Below are 17284 nucleotides of genomic sequence, written 5' to 3'. Positions count from 1 at the left end.
GCCTCGGGCTTGGAGCGCTGCACTGGAGGGCATGCTTGGTGGAGAGGGCTCGTAACTTCCTGGGGGTTGGCTCGCTGCTGGCACCTCCAGGGTCTCATCGCCCCTGAACACCGCCCGCTGGCTTCTGGTTTGGATGGGGGGGGCGGGCACAAGTGGGCAGCTGTGCTGTGCGGGCTCCGGCTTGGGGGGCAGGAAGGGGGCGTGCAGCGTCGGCTTAGGGGGACAGTGGGAGCACTGCGCGGTCTTGGCTAGGGGGCTAGAGCTGGTGAGCAGTGCGGTGTCCAGTTTGGGGGGCACGCTAGCTTGCAGGGCAGCATCTTCAGTTAGGGGTTGTCATCTTGCTGGGATGCTGGGCAGCGTCGGCTTAGGGGGCTCCCTTCACTTTTATCCGCCAGATGGGTGCATGCAGCGTCCAGCTACGTGGCCTGTGGGTGCAGTGCGGCTCCGTTGGGGGCACAGCTGGGTGTCATATGCGGTTGGCTTAGGTGGCACAGTGGTGCTGTGCTGGATCGGCTTAGGGGCACAGCTGGCTGCGTGCCGGCATCCGGCTTCGGGGACACAGTGGTCAGTGCCGTGCTGGTTTCGGGGGCACGTTGGTGCTAGTGCTTCTCGGTGTCCGGCTTTTAGGGGGCAACAGCTGGATTTGCAGTGCGAGTGTCCGGTTAGGGGGCTACGTGGATGCAGTTGCAATGCCCTGGCTTAGGTGGGGGCACTAGCTGAATGCAGTGCAGTGTCTGGCTTCGGGGCACAGCTGGGTGCAGTGCAGTGTCCGTTAGGGCACACTGGGCTTGCCGGGTTGCGACTCAGTCTGGCTTGGGGTGGCACGCGCGGGCGTTACGGTCAGTGGAGGTCGCTTTGGGATCGGAGCTCTGAGGTTTAGCGTTGCACGGCGGCCGAGGAGCCTGGGCGGCCAAGGGGCGAGCTGCCTGCATGCGCCTCCGGGGGGGAGGCGAGGGCCCGGGGTCTTGGGCTTGCTGGGACAGGGCAGAAAATAGTCCCGGGCGGAGTGCTGGTGCTATCACGCGTTCTGCGGTGAGCTCGTCCTGCCGTTGCTCTTGGCTTTTGTCCGCCCGGGGCTCCCTCCGGCGCGCGTACGCCGGAGAGGGCCCGCGCCGGGGGCCGGCTGGAGCCGGCCCTGGGGGTTCCATCATCTCCCCCGCCTTGGCCTGTATCGGCCGGCTGCACGGACTCGAGCTTGACAGGGTCAGGAGATCAGGTAGGTGGTTTCCGCTGCAGACTGGCCCCTCTGCTCATGAGTGCCCGGGGGAGGGCCGCCACGCAGCAGCGCCCCGCATCTGCGACCGGCGCGCCTCCCTTTCGTGCCCACGGGCCGGCTGCGGCGAAGCCCCTCGGGGGCGTCGATTCCCTGGCCCGGCCGTCCGCGCAGCTGGGAGCGGCGGCGCAGGAAAGCGCGCAAGTCCGAGCATCCCTCCGCCGCAGCCATCGAGCCCGGCTCGCCTGCAGCGCAGGCGGTGGGCTCAGAGCGCGCCCCGCTGAGCGGCGCCCAGGCTGCTCAGCGGCCGACCGCGGGGCCTGCTCTGGCACAGCTCCGGCGCCCGTGGCGCCGGCCTCCCCATGGTCCTCCTCCTCCGGCGCGCCGCGGCAGGTGCACCCGTCAGGAATCTGCCATGTCGCGGCCGGGCTTGCGAGCCGGGCTCCCCCCAGCCGCCCCAGCGCGAGCGTCCTCTAGAGGGCCAATGCCGGTCCCAGCTGCTTGGCGAAGGCGGCGGGCTGGTGGGGGCGGGCGCGGGGTGTCCGCAGAACGCAGGGCGATCGGAGGAGGGGGGGCGGGGACGGGGCAGCCGCCCGTGTCGTCGGTCTGGAGAATCCCAGCACCCCCCGCGAGGGAGACGCCAGCCGCGTGGGGTGCGGGGAGCGATGAGCATCTGAGAGTTGGCACTGGATAAATCCAGCGCCAAGGCGTGAGCTGCCGCTGCATAGCGCGGGGAAAACCTGGGCTGGATTCCGGCTCGGGATCCCTGGCCCACGTCCCACCTGCCCAAAGATACAGTGGGGCGGGGGGCTAATGTGATACCCTGGCAAAAGGGCACCTGGGGGGCAGTGGCCCCCGGTGACCCACTAGGGTGACACCGCTGGACCAGCTCAGAGGAGTAGGGAGGGGCTCCCATGGGTGCGGGGGCTGAGGGAACCGTGGGACAGGATGTAGCACCGAGGGGAGCAGCCAAGGAGCTCCGGAAGCTGTGCACCACATGTCACCACCCGGCATGTGTGTCCGCCACCACGACCCTAGCTATCGTTGGTTGCTCTTCGTACCTGTGCTTTATCTGCATCACCGCAGCCAATGGACCGGACCCCTGTGCTATGGCTTACATTATTTAGTAGGTGTATTACAGCCGCTCCAGGAGCCCTGGTCAGGGACCGGAACCCCCAACTTTGCCTGTGTCTGTGCACTACTATGTGTTATACCGGTAATGACTCATTGTACAGGCACTGTACACTATTAGAAAGTATTAGTATGGAAGTCACGCATTGTGTAGGTGCTGACATTATTAGGTTGATTACAGTGAGACATCTCCCATATGTCCTGGGCACTGTACACTATTAGGTGTGTTACGGTATGACTCCATTATGCCAGGCGCTTACACTATGAGCTGTGTTACCGGTAAGCCCATTGTGCGCGCTAATTACGTACAATAGCTGCCCAGTGCTAGGCGCTTGAAACACTATTAGCTGTGTTCGGTAATGCTCCCATTGGTGCTCGAGCGCTTGTAACATTTAGCTGTTTACGGTAATGGCTCCTTGTGTCCAAGCCTGACACTAATTAGCTTGTTACGGTAAATGGCTCCCTAGGTGCCTCAGGCGCTTGTACACTATTAGCTGTGTTATGGTTAATGGCTCCCTTGTGAGGACTGTCACCTAACATTAGCTTGTGTTCTGGTATATGGCTCCCATTGTGCCAGGCGTGTACACATTATAGCGTGTTAAGGTTAATTGGCTCCCATGTGTCGGCGCTGTTAACAATTAGCTTGTTAGGTCTGGTTATGGCTCATTGTCAATGCGCAGACACTATAGCTTTACCATGTATGCTGTGCGACGTATCCGATTAGTTTTATTGGTCCATGCCAGGCGCTGTACACTATATAGCTTGTATTGGTAAGGCTCCTGTTGCCAGGCGCTGTTGTGTAACACTATTAGCTGTGTTACGTAATGGCTCCCATTGGCAGACCTAGAACATTGCTGTGTTACGGTAATGGGTCCATTGTGCAGGCGCTGTACACTGATAGCTTGTTCGGTAATGCTCCCATGGTGCCAGGACCTGTACCATTACTGTGTTACGGTTAATGGCTCCTTGTGCCAGGCGCTGTCACTATTTAGCTCGGTGTTAACGGTAATGCTCCGGTGCAGGCTCGTACACAATTTTACTGTGTATACGTTAATGCTCCATCTTGTGCTGCTGTAACCAATTGCTGTGTTACGGATAATGGCTGCCCATTGTGCCCAGGCGCTGTACATATTAGCTGATGTTTAGTAATGCTCTCATTGTGCCAGGCGCTGTAATCTATCAGCTTGTTACTATAATGGCTCCCAGTCGCGCTGTACGACATGATGTTGCGTTAGGCTGGCCAGGGTGTACATAATTAGCATATGGTAAATGCTTCCCTGTGGCCAGGCTGTCTATTAGCTGTGACGGTATGGCTCCATTTCAGGGCTGTAACACAATTGTGGTACGTTAAGGTTCCATTGTGCAGGCTAGTATTTGATTACTGTAGTGTATACGGTAATGGTTCATGTCCAGGCTGTATCACTAGTAATCGGTCGTAATGGGTCCTGGTGCAGGCGCTGTACACTATTAGCGTGTAGCTCCATTGCGGCGCTGACTATTGTGTTACAGAATGGCTCCCATTTTGAAGGCGCTGTACACTATAGCTGTGTTCTGGTATGGTCCTTGTGGCAGAGCTTACTATTTAGGCGTGTGTTACTAGGGTAATTGGCTCATGGTGCAGGCGCTTTGTACACATTGTGGTTAGGTAATGGTCCATTGTGCTCTGCGCTGTTTACCAATTAGCTGTATTGTCTGTGTACGTAAGTTGGCTCCCTTGTGCAGAGCGCTTTACATTAGGTGTTACGGTAATTGCTCCTGTGCAGGCTGCTGTACACAATTAGCTGTTTACGGTTAATGGATCCATTGGTGCAGGGCTTACACAATTGCTGTGTTACTCTGGTTATGGATCCATTGTTATTGCGGTGTTGTACACTATTAGCTGTGTTACAGGTAATGCTCCCATGGTGCAGGTGCTGTTCATATTAGCGTGTTTACGTTGGTTTCCCATGTGTAGATAGCTGTACACTATTTAGCTGTGTTCGGTAATGGTCCATTGTGTAGTTGCTCTGTACACTATGTGTTTACTGGTAATGGCTCCATGGTGCCAGGCGCTGTACAAACAGAATAATGAATCTCCTTTAAGACAACGTGTTTAAGTCTCTAAAGCACTCCTGATCTAGTTGTCCCCTACACCGCTCCTCTCACCCCTCTGCTGCGGGCCTCATCTCGGCGCACTCACTTGGTAGGGCTTACCCGTTCGGCAGATGCCTGGAGTGAGGCTTTCCCGCTCATCCCACATGGTTAGGCTCCGAGTCAGAGTAGGCGGAAGTTTGGACATGAAACGTTTCAAGCTAGGGAGACCCAGGTTCAATCCTTCGTTGCCGATGTGGAGTTCGAAGACTGGTTTCAGTCTTGCTCAGGGTGTTGCAGCCGGGTTTCCCCCTCTCTTTGGCTTAGGCGCCGGCTTGGGCGGTCTGCGTTTACCTAGTGAACTGCTGTCTGGACGACAGATTCTGGCCTGTGCGCCAACGATGCGGGAATAGGCTGGTTTTTCCAAATCCCTTGCCTTTAATTTAGTGATAGTGCGATGATTTCCGGTCTTGAAGCACAGTCTATAGTCGCATCGCAAGGATTAAGACGCTAGTGATTGGATCTTATTTGCGAGCCGGGCGTCAGAGTGACCTTGAGAATTGTGGGAGGGATTGTTGCAATTCATCTCAAATGATTCTCTTATATTGATTGTGCGCTCCTGTCATCCCACGTTCTAGTCGAGTCGTCCTGGGTGTCACCAGGTGTGCTTTTAATGGCCCGCGAGGGGATTATATTTCCTCAATTTATTTTCAGTTGGATTAGTCCACCGGCTCAATTCCTAGAGCTGTGGCACTATCTTAGTATTTAGGATAGTCCATCAACATCCTACTACTGATAGAACACAAGTCACGCCTAATTTTCAGATCTCTTCTGTCACATCTTGCGATGTTCGGCTTTTCTTCCAGCAGAGGGTGCCTGGTGGGCAGCGTTCTATGTGTTATATGCTGTAAGTGGGACTATTCTCGTTCTTTCATATTTGTCGCACTGATGGGAAGGGCAATTATAAAATGAATTCACTTCAGACTCAGGCAGGCTCGCATCACCGCCCTCCCCACACTTCTTTCCAAGTGGCTCTGCGCATGGCAGCTCGCCTCCACCTTCGAGCCCCCTTGACTGTGTTCAATCCTGTTCATGTGTGTGGGTGGGACGGGCAGATCTCTATACCCTGCCCTGCCTTATATCTGAGCAGTCTCAGTGTCCCGAAACACACCCACACAGTTCACTTGGGGAATCACCCGTCAGGGCGCTAGGCATCACTGAGCCTTGTATTAGCAGGATAGGGATGGATATAAGAGGCCTTTTTGTATGTCCGTGGTAATTAACTAACAGCTACCTGCAGTAGTTGTTTAGAATAGTCACCAAACCTGCGATCGTTAGTCCCGTGTTACAGATGGGGAGCGAGGCATGGAGAGGGAAGTCTACTAACCCTGGGTTTCATGCAATGCCAGTTCCAGCAAGGCCGGCGCAGGGCATCCCTCTAGATAGTATCGATAGAGACAACCGAGCGACAGTTTTAAATTGGTACCTCTGCCAATTTTGCGGGTGTGGCGTTAGTGTGCTTAAAATTACCCCTTAATTCCAGTTAGAGGCATGCAAAGGCATGCGGCTTGGTTAGGCTAGCGTTGTGAGCCTGTCTTTGCGCTATTTTGCCAATGGTGTCACGGTATTGAGGGTCAGGAGAGCATTCATGGGTTGTGTGATGGTTACACCCAATTGCCCTTTCAGGCTCCAATGTCCGCTTGCGCAACACCGGATGCAGAGCGTCTGAGCGCGCTCCTCGCGGCGTCCTGGCATCCCCCCTTCTGATAAATGCTGTCCGTCACCAATCCCTCTACCATGCCCTGGGGTACCTGTGGCAAGGCAGCACGCCCCCACTCCCACCTTTGGTTGGGCTGGAAAGCCCTACCCCCGCCTACTGGAATGATGCCCCCCTTCCTGTGTGCCCTGTGGGTCTTTGTAGCCGGAGGCTGCTGCTGAGCCATGCCAGCTGGGGCTGCCCCGAAGTGCGAGAGCCCGGGGCACCCGAGGGCGGCGGTGCCGGCCGAACCGGGGGCTCCTCATTCTCCTCTGCGCTGGGCCCTGGCGCCTCCTCGCCTCACCCAGCGGCCGGGAGCCGGCGCCTCCGGCTGGCCAGCAACAAACCTTTCAAAACGGTGACCACCAGCGGCGTCAAGATGGGCTCTGAGCCCAAGGCGGGCAAAGGCGCCCACAAGGGGGGCCCAGGCAACCGGCTGTCGTGGCCGGAGAGCGAGACGAAGGGCCGCATGAAAGGGGCCCCTCGGGTCCCCGCCAGGGCGAAGCTGTCGCCGCGCAAAGGCAAGAGCAAGACCCTGGACAACAGCGACCTGCTCCTGGACGCCGAGGGCCCGGCGGCCGCGGGCTTCTCCCCCTCGGAGGCTGGCGTGGGGCTGAAGAGGGGCCGCGAGGGTGGCCGGGCCTCTACCCGGGACCGCAAGATGCTCAAGTTCATCAGTGGCATCTTCACTAAGAGCCCGGCCTCCACCCCCACCCACCCCGGGCCTGGGTGGGGCCTGGGCAGCCGGGAGCTGCTGAGCCCCGAGCGAGCCAAGGGGTCCTCGCCCAGTAAGTACAGCGGCAGGCCTGGGGAGGGGGCAAGGGTGAGGAGTTTGGGGGGGATCCCTTGAAAGCCAAGGAGGGGGGAGTGGATGAGGGGGGTTGGATTTTTTCTGCAGTGATGGGAACGGGGGTGGGAAGCCAGGACTCCTGGGCTCTATTCCCAGCTCTGGGAGGGGAGGGGATCTGGTTAGAGCAGGTGGGGCTGGGAAGCCAAGGATAAGTGCAGGTGAGGCACATCCCTCCATGGTGCCTCAGTTTCCCTTTTGGTAAAATGGGAGTGACAGTCCCCACTTGGGGAAGTGCCACTGATGAGGGACCAGTGCTCCGAGGCCCGTGGTGAAAGAGGCTCTCGATGGGCAAAGTAAAACCACCGCTCCCCCGAGAATGACGCAGACCCATCCCTGCCCCATCCCTTAGTCATGGGCGGGGGCTACCGGCAAATCTGCATTATGGAACTTTGTGGGTCCAGTCCCACGTGTGAGCCTGGGCACGGATCCCCCACTGCGGGTGTGCGGGTGTGATGGAGCCCGGAGCCTCCACTGCGGGTGTGTCGGTCATGGAGATGGGGGGTTCTGGTTAAGGTTAGAAAGCCTAGTCCTCCCAGAGCTTCTCTGGGGGAATCTCCCTAGAAGAGGAGGACGCTTTGACCAGTACCATGCAGGCAGGTTTCTGAGACCATGGAAATCCAAGAGGCACTAGGTTAGGTGTCTCAGGGGATCACCGAGCAGGGACGTGAACTCAGAAACTGCCACGCATGGGGGGTGTTTGGTCTCAAGCTGCTGCTGCTAAAGGGTTAATAGAGGCCGATGGGAGGCGAATCTTACAGCAGGGACACCAGGGCCCTGCTGTGCAGGGCGCTGCACAAACACATGGCAAAGAGCTGGTCCCTACATGGTTAGTGGGAGCAGCGCAGGTTAGGGGCAGTGAGACGCCCAGCAGGGTGGATTCTAGGCGGGGCTTTGGCCTGGTGGACTCTCCGACAATGGAGTAGCCATTTATTGAAACTTCTGCTCGGCATTTATTAACACTCAATTAATGGAACCATCCCAGACAGTGGGACCTGCTGCTCTTTGGCGAATATGTGACACCCAACCCCCCCTCAGGGTTTTTAGCCCATGGCTGTGTTGTCGCCCAGAAGCTCTGGTGCTAGGATTGAGGGGGATGGAACAGCTTCCGTATGGGGAGAGATTAATAAGACTGGGACTTCTCAGCTAAATCAGAGCCGGCTTTAGGTTGATTCCCCCGATTCCCGCAAATCGGGCCCCATACCCTAAAGAAGAGCACCTAACTTAGGCGCCTTTTTCATTTTTACTCATCCGGCGGCGCTGTGCGTCTTCGGTGGCACTTCGGTGGCGGGTCCTTCACTCGCACCGAGTCTTTGGCGGCATTTTGTCGGCGGGTCCTTCAGTGCCACGGAAGACCCGGATCACTGCCGGGTGACTCATCCTGCCAGGGACATGTTGAAACAATTCGAATCAGGCCCCGCACTTCCTAAAGTCGACCCTGTTCAGCTGAGAAAAGAGGCGACTAAGAGGGCATATGATTGAGGTCTATAAAATCATGACTGGTTTGGAGAAAGTAAATAAAAACGTGTTATTTACTCCTTCTCATAATACAAGGCCCAAGGGCCACCCAATGAAATGAATAGGTAGCCGGTTTAAAACAAACACAAGGAAGTATTTTTTCACACAACGCACTGTCCACCTGTGGAACTCCTTGCCAGAGGGTGTTGTGAAGGCCAAGACCATCACGGGGTTCAAAAGGGAGCTAGCTAGATTCATGGAGGACAGGTCCATCAATGGCTAGTCAGGATGGGCAGGGATGGTGTCCCGAGCCTCTGTTTGCCAGAAGCTGGGAATGGGTGACCGGGGATGGATCACGTGAAGATAACCTGTCTGTTCATTCCCTCTGGGGCACCTGGCTTTGGCCAATGTTGGTAGACAAGATACTGGGCTAGATGGACCTTTGGTCTGACCCAGTATGGCTGTTCTTATGTTCTTATCATTTTGCAGCTTTGATTGCTTGGAGATGCTTCTCAAAGCCAGGAGCGTTCTCCCCCCATCCTCCACCCCCCCCTTCCCACCCCCGTCCGTGTTTGGCACTGAAAGTTTCCGTGGTGAAATGATGAGGGATCACCTAGGAAACGCTCCGTCGGCAGGGAGGTGGGTACCAAGCATCAGTTCCCCCTGCTGGGCCTCTCCTGTGGGAAAGGGATGCAGAATCGGCTCCCAGGATCAAGGGGGGAATTGCAAGGGCCGGAAGGGGCAGCCTGAGCAGCTGTGACAGGAGCCAAGCGGGTTCCTTGCCCAGCCTGTATTACACAGGAGCGGGTGCTCTGGGATATGGCCGGGGCGGAGGGCAGGAAAAGGACTTATCAGCGGCGAGACGGGGCTGCACTTGTAATGATCCCTTTGCAACATGAAGGATGAATCGGCCCTGGAAGCTGATGGGTGGGTGCGTTTTAGCAACCGGGGAATGACAGGCCGCCCCGTCGCTCTGCTGGGCAAGCCCAAGGCTGCTCCTGCCATGTCAGGGTTAGAATGCTACAGAGCCGCAGGGCGTTGGGGTAGCGCAAAGGGTTAATCAACATGCAACCGTTTCTCTGTCTTGGGGGTGCAAAGGGTTAATACACACACACACACACACACACACACACACACCCCCTTCCCTGGTCGTGGAGGTGCAAAGGGTTAATACACACACACACGCACACACATGCACGCACGCAAAACCTTCCCCTGTTGTGGAGGAGCAAAGGGTTAATACACACACACACACACATACACACACAAAACCTTACTCTGTTGTGCAGGTGCAAAGGGTTCATACACACACACACACAACCATTCCCTTGTTGTAGAGGTGCAAAGGGTTAATACATACACATTCTCCTACTATGGAGGCACAAATGGTTAATACACACACACACGCACACACACACAAAACCGTTCCCTTGTCATGGAGGTGCAGAGGGTTAATACACACACATTCTCCTAGTATGGAGGCACAAACGGTTAGTACACACACACACATACAAAACTGTTCCCTTGTCATGGAGATGCAAAGGGTTCACACACACATGCACACACAAAACCTTCCTCTGTTGTGGAGGTGCAAAGGGTTCATACACACACACAACACACAACCATTCCCTTATGAATGTGCAAAGGGGTTAATGCACACACACACACACACACACACGCTCTCATCCTCCAGACAACAACCCAGCTGGCTGCAGGTAGCTCCAGCGGCTCGGGGATGCGGCGTATCCATGTGGGCCTCCTTGCTAGACTTTAATTTCACAACCCGGCCCTATGTCCGTCTCGTGCAATTCCAGCACTGATCCAGAGCTTGTCATGCACTTAGTTCCTTTCCTCTGATGATGCAGCCCCCCTGCCCCTGGATCTCTGACCGCTAGGCCCCACTCCCCTCCCAGAGCTAGGGACAGAACCCAGGTGTCCTGACTCCCTCTCCCTTGGACAGCCTGCCTGAAACACTGAAAACACCCTATAAAACAGCTTTATAAAAAGTGTATTTGCAAATTTTATTTTTCAAATATTTAAGAGCCTTTATCTGTGGGGTAGAGAGAGGGGCTTGGCTGGGAAGAACCACTGGGTGGAAGGGGAAAGGAAAAGCCTGTTTTCCAGGACAGTGAGTTGGGATATAGAAACGGGGGGGCGGGAGGATGCTAAGCAGAAATGTAATTTGATTAAAATATTACCTGTGTCTGTGGTTCTGGTGCGATAAAGGAGGCCCCTTCGCGGGGTGATGGGCCTGGCATATGAACCGAATAGAATGCTTAGCTGTTATTATGAGCTTCTGAAGTGGAGCACTTACTCCAGATTAAAGCCACTTTCGAGGGTTCACATGGGAAGTTGTGCCGGCAGAGTTAGAGCCACCGATTGCTCCTTGTAGACAAGCCCTGAGTCTTTCTGGCTCAGATCCTGAAAGGTCAGAGAACTCCATGCCTTAGAGAGAGATCTAGAACCGATCCCCAGTCTCTGGGATGAAACAGATGGGAAATGAGTGAGCTGCTGGTGCCTGGGAGAAGGGATTGCATGAACGGGCACTGGCAGGAGCCGGGCCCCAGACGTCTCCATTTTTCCCTCCTGCTGCAGTGACTGAATCAACCTGGCTCAACTGGGGTCAGATCCCTGCTCTGGGGAGCAGTCCTGAAGACATGTTCATCTTCTGCAATTGCAAAGCCATTCCCAAAGGATTGGACCCCCCGCCCCAGGAGTGAGCTGGAAAAGCCCAGCGGCTTGAGGCTGTCCAGAGCAGGGAATGCCCTCCCCTCCGAGGACTGGGGAGGGCTGTGGTTCTCAGCCAAATGCCAAGTGCCATTTCAAGGCTGATGCGTCCTGCCTCCTCCATGCCATCGGGCAGGCCGGGAGGTGAGCCAGGCTGGGACGTAGCCCTGCTGGAGAGCATATTTCCCCCCACCCCTCCCCGCGGATTGGGGGGGGGGGTGCGGGAGGGTGTCACCGAAGGCAGCAGCAGGCACATCGCTAGGTAGCTGCAACGCCGTTTTGGCTGGTGGCCAGACTCTGAGCAAATGTGCTCCAAGCCGGGGCTAGGAGCCGTGCAGTGGGATGCTCGTGTAATGCTGGTTTCTCCACACATCCGCCCCCCTCCCCGACTGTACGAGGGGTTCAGCAGCTTCTCACTCCCTTTATTCCCCATTTCCCTGGATCCCCCAACATGGCCCCTTTCTTCACCGCACCCACTGGGCGATTAGCAGAAGTGGGAGGTGGGCACGGGGCCAGCGGAGCCATCTCACAATTTGCAGAGCGCCTCGTATACGAACACAGTAGCCTCAGAGCAGGGTTCGAATCCCAGCTGGGCGCAGCCGGACTTCTTCCTGCAGAGCATCCCAAGGGAGCAGGGAAATGCCAAAAGCTGAAATGGGCAGAAGCCGAGATAGCTTCTTCCTCCTCCCAAGGTGACATCATGGAGAGGCGGCCGTGATCCGGGAGGTGGGTTGGGAATTTTCCACTGGAACATCTTTCCAGCAGAAAATACCTTTGTGGAGTCCCAGATTCCCAGGCCTCCTGGATGCCACAGGCCACAGCCTGTCCCTAGAAGAATTCCTAGAGCCAATATTATACTTGGTTCCTGTCCGCCGATGATGCAGCCCCCTTACCCCTGGATCTGTGACCACTAGGCCCCTCTCCCCTCCCAGAGCTGGCGACAGAACCCAGGCATCTCGACTCTCTGTTCCTTGGACAGTCTGCCCGAAACACTGAACCCCCCTCCATAAAACAGCTCTATAAAAAGCGTATTTGCAAAGACATCCCACCTTGGTTTAAAACACTGCCCCGGACGGCGAATCCACCAGGGACAAGCCCAGGGATGAATTGTTCCAATGGTTATTTACCCTCCCCCTTCGAAAGGGCTGCGTTCCCAGCACCTGAGTTTGGCTCGTGACGGCTTCCGAGCAGAACGGTTGGTGGTGAAACATTGCACAGAAAAGTGTCGATTGTGTTGGCGGGGGAGGACAGGGCAAACCTGCAGTTTGACGAGCTGGGAACATTTTGTTTCGACATTTTTTCGGACGGACGGGTTGGAATTTTCCCTTCCAAACGGTTGTGTGTCGTGGAGAGATATTTTTTTGCGCTGTAAACATTTTAGCAGGAAGCTTTTCCTTGACGATGTTGAAATGAAACATTCTGATTCAAGTGGAACATTTTGCTCAGCCCAAAACACAGGGTTTGTGGGGGTTCGTGTTTTGGGATTGTCTTGCAGAGGGACTTTCTGAATGGGTTTGCTTTCCCAGAGGGGAATTTTTTCCACTAAAGCTGTGGAATTGAATTCAACCCCCTGGCAATTTCTCCCTGACCCCTGGGGCGGCGTCCTGGGGCTGCTCCATGCCCACTGCTCTGGAGTATCAAAGAGTGTCCTGGGCTCAGGCCGTTTGCAGCAACAGGAGCTGTGGGGTGGCTGTAGCCCCCTCAGCCCTCGCAGATATGGGGACCCCCTTCCTGGCCCTTAGCTGGGACCTGTAGCCGAGTTGTCAGACCGGAGACCAGGCTCCTTGGCTGGATGGGGTGAATTTGGGGAAGCTTTGAGGGGAGCCGGAAATGCCATGGCCTGCCTCAATCCAGCATCTCTGACAGCTGCCTGGCCTGGGCTCCAGCTGAAGCAGGGGAACCTGCTGCTGAGCCACTTATGTAATGTGCGACGTGCCTGGGGGCATTTTCCATGGGAGTCGCGGGTTCTTGGGGAGGCTGGCATAGCAGCTAACGGGAGCTGAGCCAAGCTCTTGGCATGAAAGCTGGGACCAGACAAAATGCCTTTTTTGCAGGGGGGGGGACACAGGGTGTGACGTGCCCCAATTGCAGGGGAGTAACCTAGGGGATGGCTCACTCTACGTTTCAGGGGAAGCCTGGGGCTGGCATAAGCCGATTTGCAGGGGCTGGGATCTGGCCCATTGACCTCAGTGGGGTGATGTCAGTTTACCCCAGCCGGGATCTGGCCCGTAGAAGTCAGGTCTGGGAAGGACCCTGTAGTTCCCATTGATTCCCTCTCCTGGGACCCTCCCCGGATTGCCCCTGCAGGGCGTTCCCCGGGGTTTGGCCTGGCTTGGGTCGCTGCTCCTTCCCTGGCCTTTACCTCCAAGCTAGGAAGCTTCGCCTGAAATTTGGTGTCCCCTCTCGCTGGCTACCCCTCAGTATCTGTCCATGATGCCCAGCAGGGCTGGAGCAGCCTTGGGGCGGGGCAAGTTGGGGGGCGAGCGTGGGCAGCACCTGAGCGGGGCAGGTGGGGTTGGCTGGCCTAGGGTGGGAACTCTGCTAGGGGAGTAATGTTCCCAGGCAGTGAAATGACCCGCGATTAACCTTGATCTCCCCGGCCGTGCATTCTGCGTCAGCCTCTTTTGCGGGGCTGCAGGGACAGGCAGCGGGATGGGGGAGCCCAGGGAGGTAAAGGGGAAGCGCCTTGTTGTTCCCGAGCCCGATGGGTTGGTCTCAGATCCGTTGCTCTGTGTGGTTATTCTGCGGTACCGCCAGGCAGCCTCAAGTGAGCTCAGGGCCTCATTGCGCCAGGCGCTGCACATACATAGCAAGAGACGGTCCATGTCCAGAGAGATCCCAGTTTAAATAGACAAAGAGTGGGAGGGGAAACTGACGTGATTTAGAACTGCTCCAGCCTCTGCAGTGAAATAACACCAAGGCCTGGGTTCTGGTCCTGGCTCTGCCGCTGTCCTGGGCACGTCCTTCCCCCCTCCCCGTGCCTCAGTTTCTCCTTCCACCCCTTTGTGGCTGTTTTGCTTGTCATGAGCAGCAGGCCAGACCCCCCAGTGGCAGGGATGCCTGCTCCTGTTCCCAGAGTTGCTGTGGGCATCCTCAGGCTTTGCTTCGATTTGTTTCTTCACAGTTTGGGATTTGAGGCTAATTTGACGTGATGCTGGTTGTTTTTTTTCCCCCCGTCAGAAAGTATAATGGCTTGTGAAAGGCTTCACGCCTGGCTAGGGGGTGCTTCTGTCCTACCCGCTGCGCCCGGGCACTGGGCCAGTAGGCACACTGGCACCCCCCTGGTGACACAGTGCGGGGAGGGGGGAGGCGGAGCAGGAAGGGTGTGGAGAGCACATGGGGAGCCGTGATCTGGGGGTGAGTCAGTGACGACCCAAGGATACGGGAGGGGCACCATTCACTCCCCGTCGCTGGAGGATGTTGGTTTTCCTTAGTGCTCCAAAGACCCAGCCACGTGATGGGAACGGGGTGGGGGGCAGACAGACGGTGGCCCAGATACTACGGTGAAGGGCAGAAAGAACATGTAGGCATCATGCCCACAACCTGACCCCACCTAAGCTCGCTGTGGGGGCAGCGTGGAATCCTGCTCCCTGTTGTTCAGCTCCTGAACCCCCCCACCAGCCCCAAGGGGATCCCCAGGTGCCACTGGCAACAGAGCCGGGCACGCCCTGGGCAGGGATGGTGTGGTCTGGTCTGCCACCCTGCACCCCGGTTCCCCTTTCTCGGAGGGAGGAGCGCTTGCTTCCCTGCTGCCAGGCTGTGTCCAGCGGTGGCACTGTGCTCCACCCCCTAGGCCATATGGGCGCCCTCCCCATGACGTCCCAGCTGAGCTGAGTCTAGGGGTCAGGAGATTTTGGGGCCCAGTGGGTCTGAGTCATTACCAGGCCTGCGGGCACGTGGACCCCCCTCCTGGGCAAGCCATGGCCGAGGGAGGCAACATGGAGATGTAGCATGAGTGGGCCGGACGAGGGAAGGAGCAGGCCAAGCACCCTGCACCACAGCTCATCTGCAGCCATGCGAGGCCCCAGAGAGGCCACGAAAGCAGGGCAGGAGTTTCGATCTGTTTTGGCCTGTGCCAGGGGCCCCCTAGTCTGCCAGGCTCGGACCCTTGCCAGCTGCTCGCCCGCCATCTCGCCACTAGCCAGGAATCTGGCTCGGTGTCCATGGTGCCAGCCTGGCTTGAGTTGACCGGGTCTGGGCTGAGACCCCCCATGATGGGAACCTTGATGCTGGTGCCCGTCAGATAAACTCAGGGGGCGGGGGAAGGGAGTAGATTTGTGCCCCTTGGGGAGGGCATTGCTTCCTTGGCCAGGTTCACAGTCACTCTGGTAACGAGGCTGTAATTAGCAACGCCAGCCTTGGGTACAGCCGCCATTATTCTCGCCCACCCACCTCCCGATCTGGGGCCTCACCATGGGCTCGGATAACACACGTGCCCTCTGACATGAGAGAGTCCCAGTCCTAAAACGCTCCCAGTCTGAATAGACAAGGTGTGGGAGGGGAAACTGAGGCACAGGGCTGGGCGAGCAAGGGGCTGCGGGCTGGGATTGAGAGGCACTGGCAGAGCTGGCGGGGGGAGCTCAGGGCTAGGCTAGCAGGGGGCTGCGGGTTGGGACTGAGGGGCACTGGCAGAGCTGTAGAGGGTGGGGAGCCCAGGGCTGGGCTAGCAGAGGGCTGTGGGTTGGGATTGAGGGGCACTGGCAGAGCTGGGAAGGGAGGTGGGGAGCCCAGGGCTGGGCTAGCAGGGGGCTGTGGGTTGGGATTGAGGGGCACTGGCAGAGCTGGGGGTGTGGGGATCCCAGGGTGAGGCTGCAGAACAGGAGTGATGCCCCTTGGCAGAGCTGTGGGTGGGAAGCTTGCAAGTCACCTGCTTATGCCAGCCCTGCTCTCAGCCTTCCCTCTCCTGAGACCTTTCTGCAAAGACCCTGAACCGCCCGGGTCCTGTGCTCAATTTGCTGCTACCTAGTGCATTACGGTAGCCCTTAGATGCCCCAAACCAAGATTAGGGGCCCCATTGATCAGAGCTGCACAGACATAGGGTGAGAGGCAACCCCTCCCCTGCAGAGCTCACAGTCTAAATAGATGAAGGGTGGTAGGGGAAACTGAGGCACAGAGCCAGGAATGGACTTGCCCCAGGTCACCCAGGAAGGGCAAACTGGGACTTACAGAGCCCAGGAGTCCTGAGCCCTTGCCTGGTGCTGTATTTACCGGACCAGGCTGCTTTTCCAGTTGCCTTTCTCGACAGCGTTCCTCGGTGCCCAAGCACCCGTTTATGAGGCGTCTCCTTTTTGCATGAGTTCCTAACGCCCAGGGCCGGGAGACTGTGCTGGGAACCGTCTCTGACCCCAGTCGGCAATCGGGCGCATCTGTGGTCTCGCTACTCGGCAGATCCCGGCATCTGAAAGAGCCACCCGGCGGGTGATTCGGCGTAGAAAGCCGATCATTATTTCTCATCTCTGAAATGAGCCAGCATCACCTGGCGTTGTGCCTCTGAAGCGCCTTTCTCCACCCAGAGACAGGCAGCTTCTGGGCTGAATGGTGAAACCTCGTCCCACAATCCCACTGAGAAACTGGGGACGGGGGGAGCCAGAGTTTTACCCCATTTACCCCTGTGGAGCAGGGCCTTAGCCCACAAGCCGGGCCACTGAAATCCACGGGGCTCCAGAGTGCTGATCTCTCCAGGCCCGGCTGCGTGCTGCACCCCTGCCTTGCATTTACAGTGCGTGTGATGGTAGCACCCGAAGGTCCCACCCAATAGCAGGGCCCCTCTCTTGACAGCCCGAGCCCCGAAGAGCTCACAGTCTGAACAGACAGCGTGAGAGGGGAAACTGAGGCAAGGAAGCGACTTGGCTGAGGTCACCCAGCAGGGCAGTGGCAGGGTCAGGAATGGATCTTACTGTTAGGATGGAGTTTGTGACGTTTCGCTGCCCCAAACCCAAGACACCTAGTTTCTGCTCTGGCCTAAGGTGCACTTTGTGTGGGGGAGGGTTAGAACGGGCTGCCCCCCACAGCCAGCCACACCATTGGTATCCGGGCTGCCCAGCTGTTTGCAGTGGCGGTGGAGGGTTTTCTATAAGGCCTG

The 17284-nt window shown here is 57.3% G+C and overlaps 2 protein-coding genes across 5 annotated transcripts in view; both read left to right on the top strand.

The window, feature by feature from the left end:
• Positions 1-17284, top strand: part of DCTN2 (dynactin subunit 2) — a 350710-nt gene that overhangs the window by 16096 nt on the left and 317330 nt on the right. The gene's annotated exons all lie outside the window — the stretch shown is intronic.
• Positions 1-17284, top strand: part of AGAP2 (ArfGAP with GTPase domain, ankyrin repeat and PH domain 2) — a 64890-nt gene that overhangs the window by 20631 nt on the left and 26975 nt on the right. For 2 of the 4 annotated variants that reach the window (XM_075061132.1, XM_075061131.1), the window contains exon 1: positions 6461-6958. The exons of the other annotated variants lie outside the window; for them this stretch is intronic. In XM_075061132.1, coding sequence (XP_074917233.1) covers positions 6550-6958 — 409 coding nt within the window. In that variant the 5' untranslated portion in view covers positions 6461-6549. Of the gene's footprint in view, positions 1-6460; positions 6959-17284 lie in introns of those variants that run through there. 4 annotated transcript variants of the gene reach the window in all.

This window comes from Chelonoidis abingdonii, chromosome 26 (genome assembly GCF_003597395.2).
Source record: "Chelonoidis abingdonii isolate Lonesome George chromosome 26, CheloAbing_2.0, whole genome shotgun sequence".
In the NCBI taxonomy this organism is placed as follows: Eukaryota; Metazoa; Chordata; order Testudines; family Testudinidae; genus Chelonoidis; species Chelonoidis abingdonii.
This window is presented reverse-complemented; position numbering and strand designations above follow the sequence as displayed.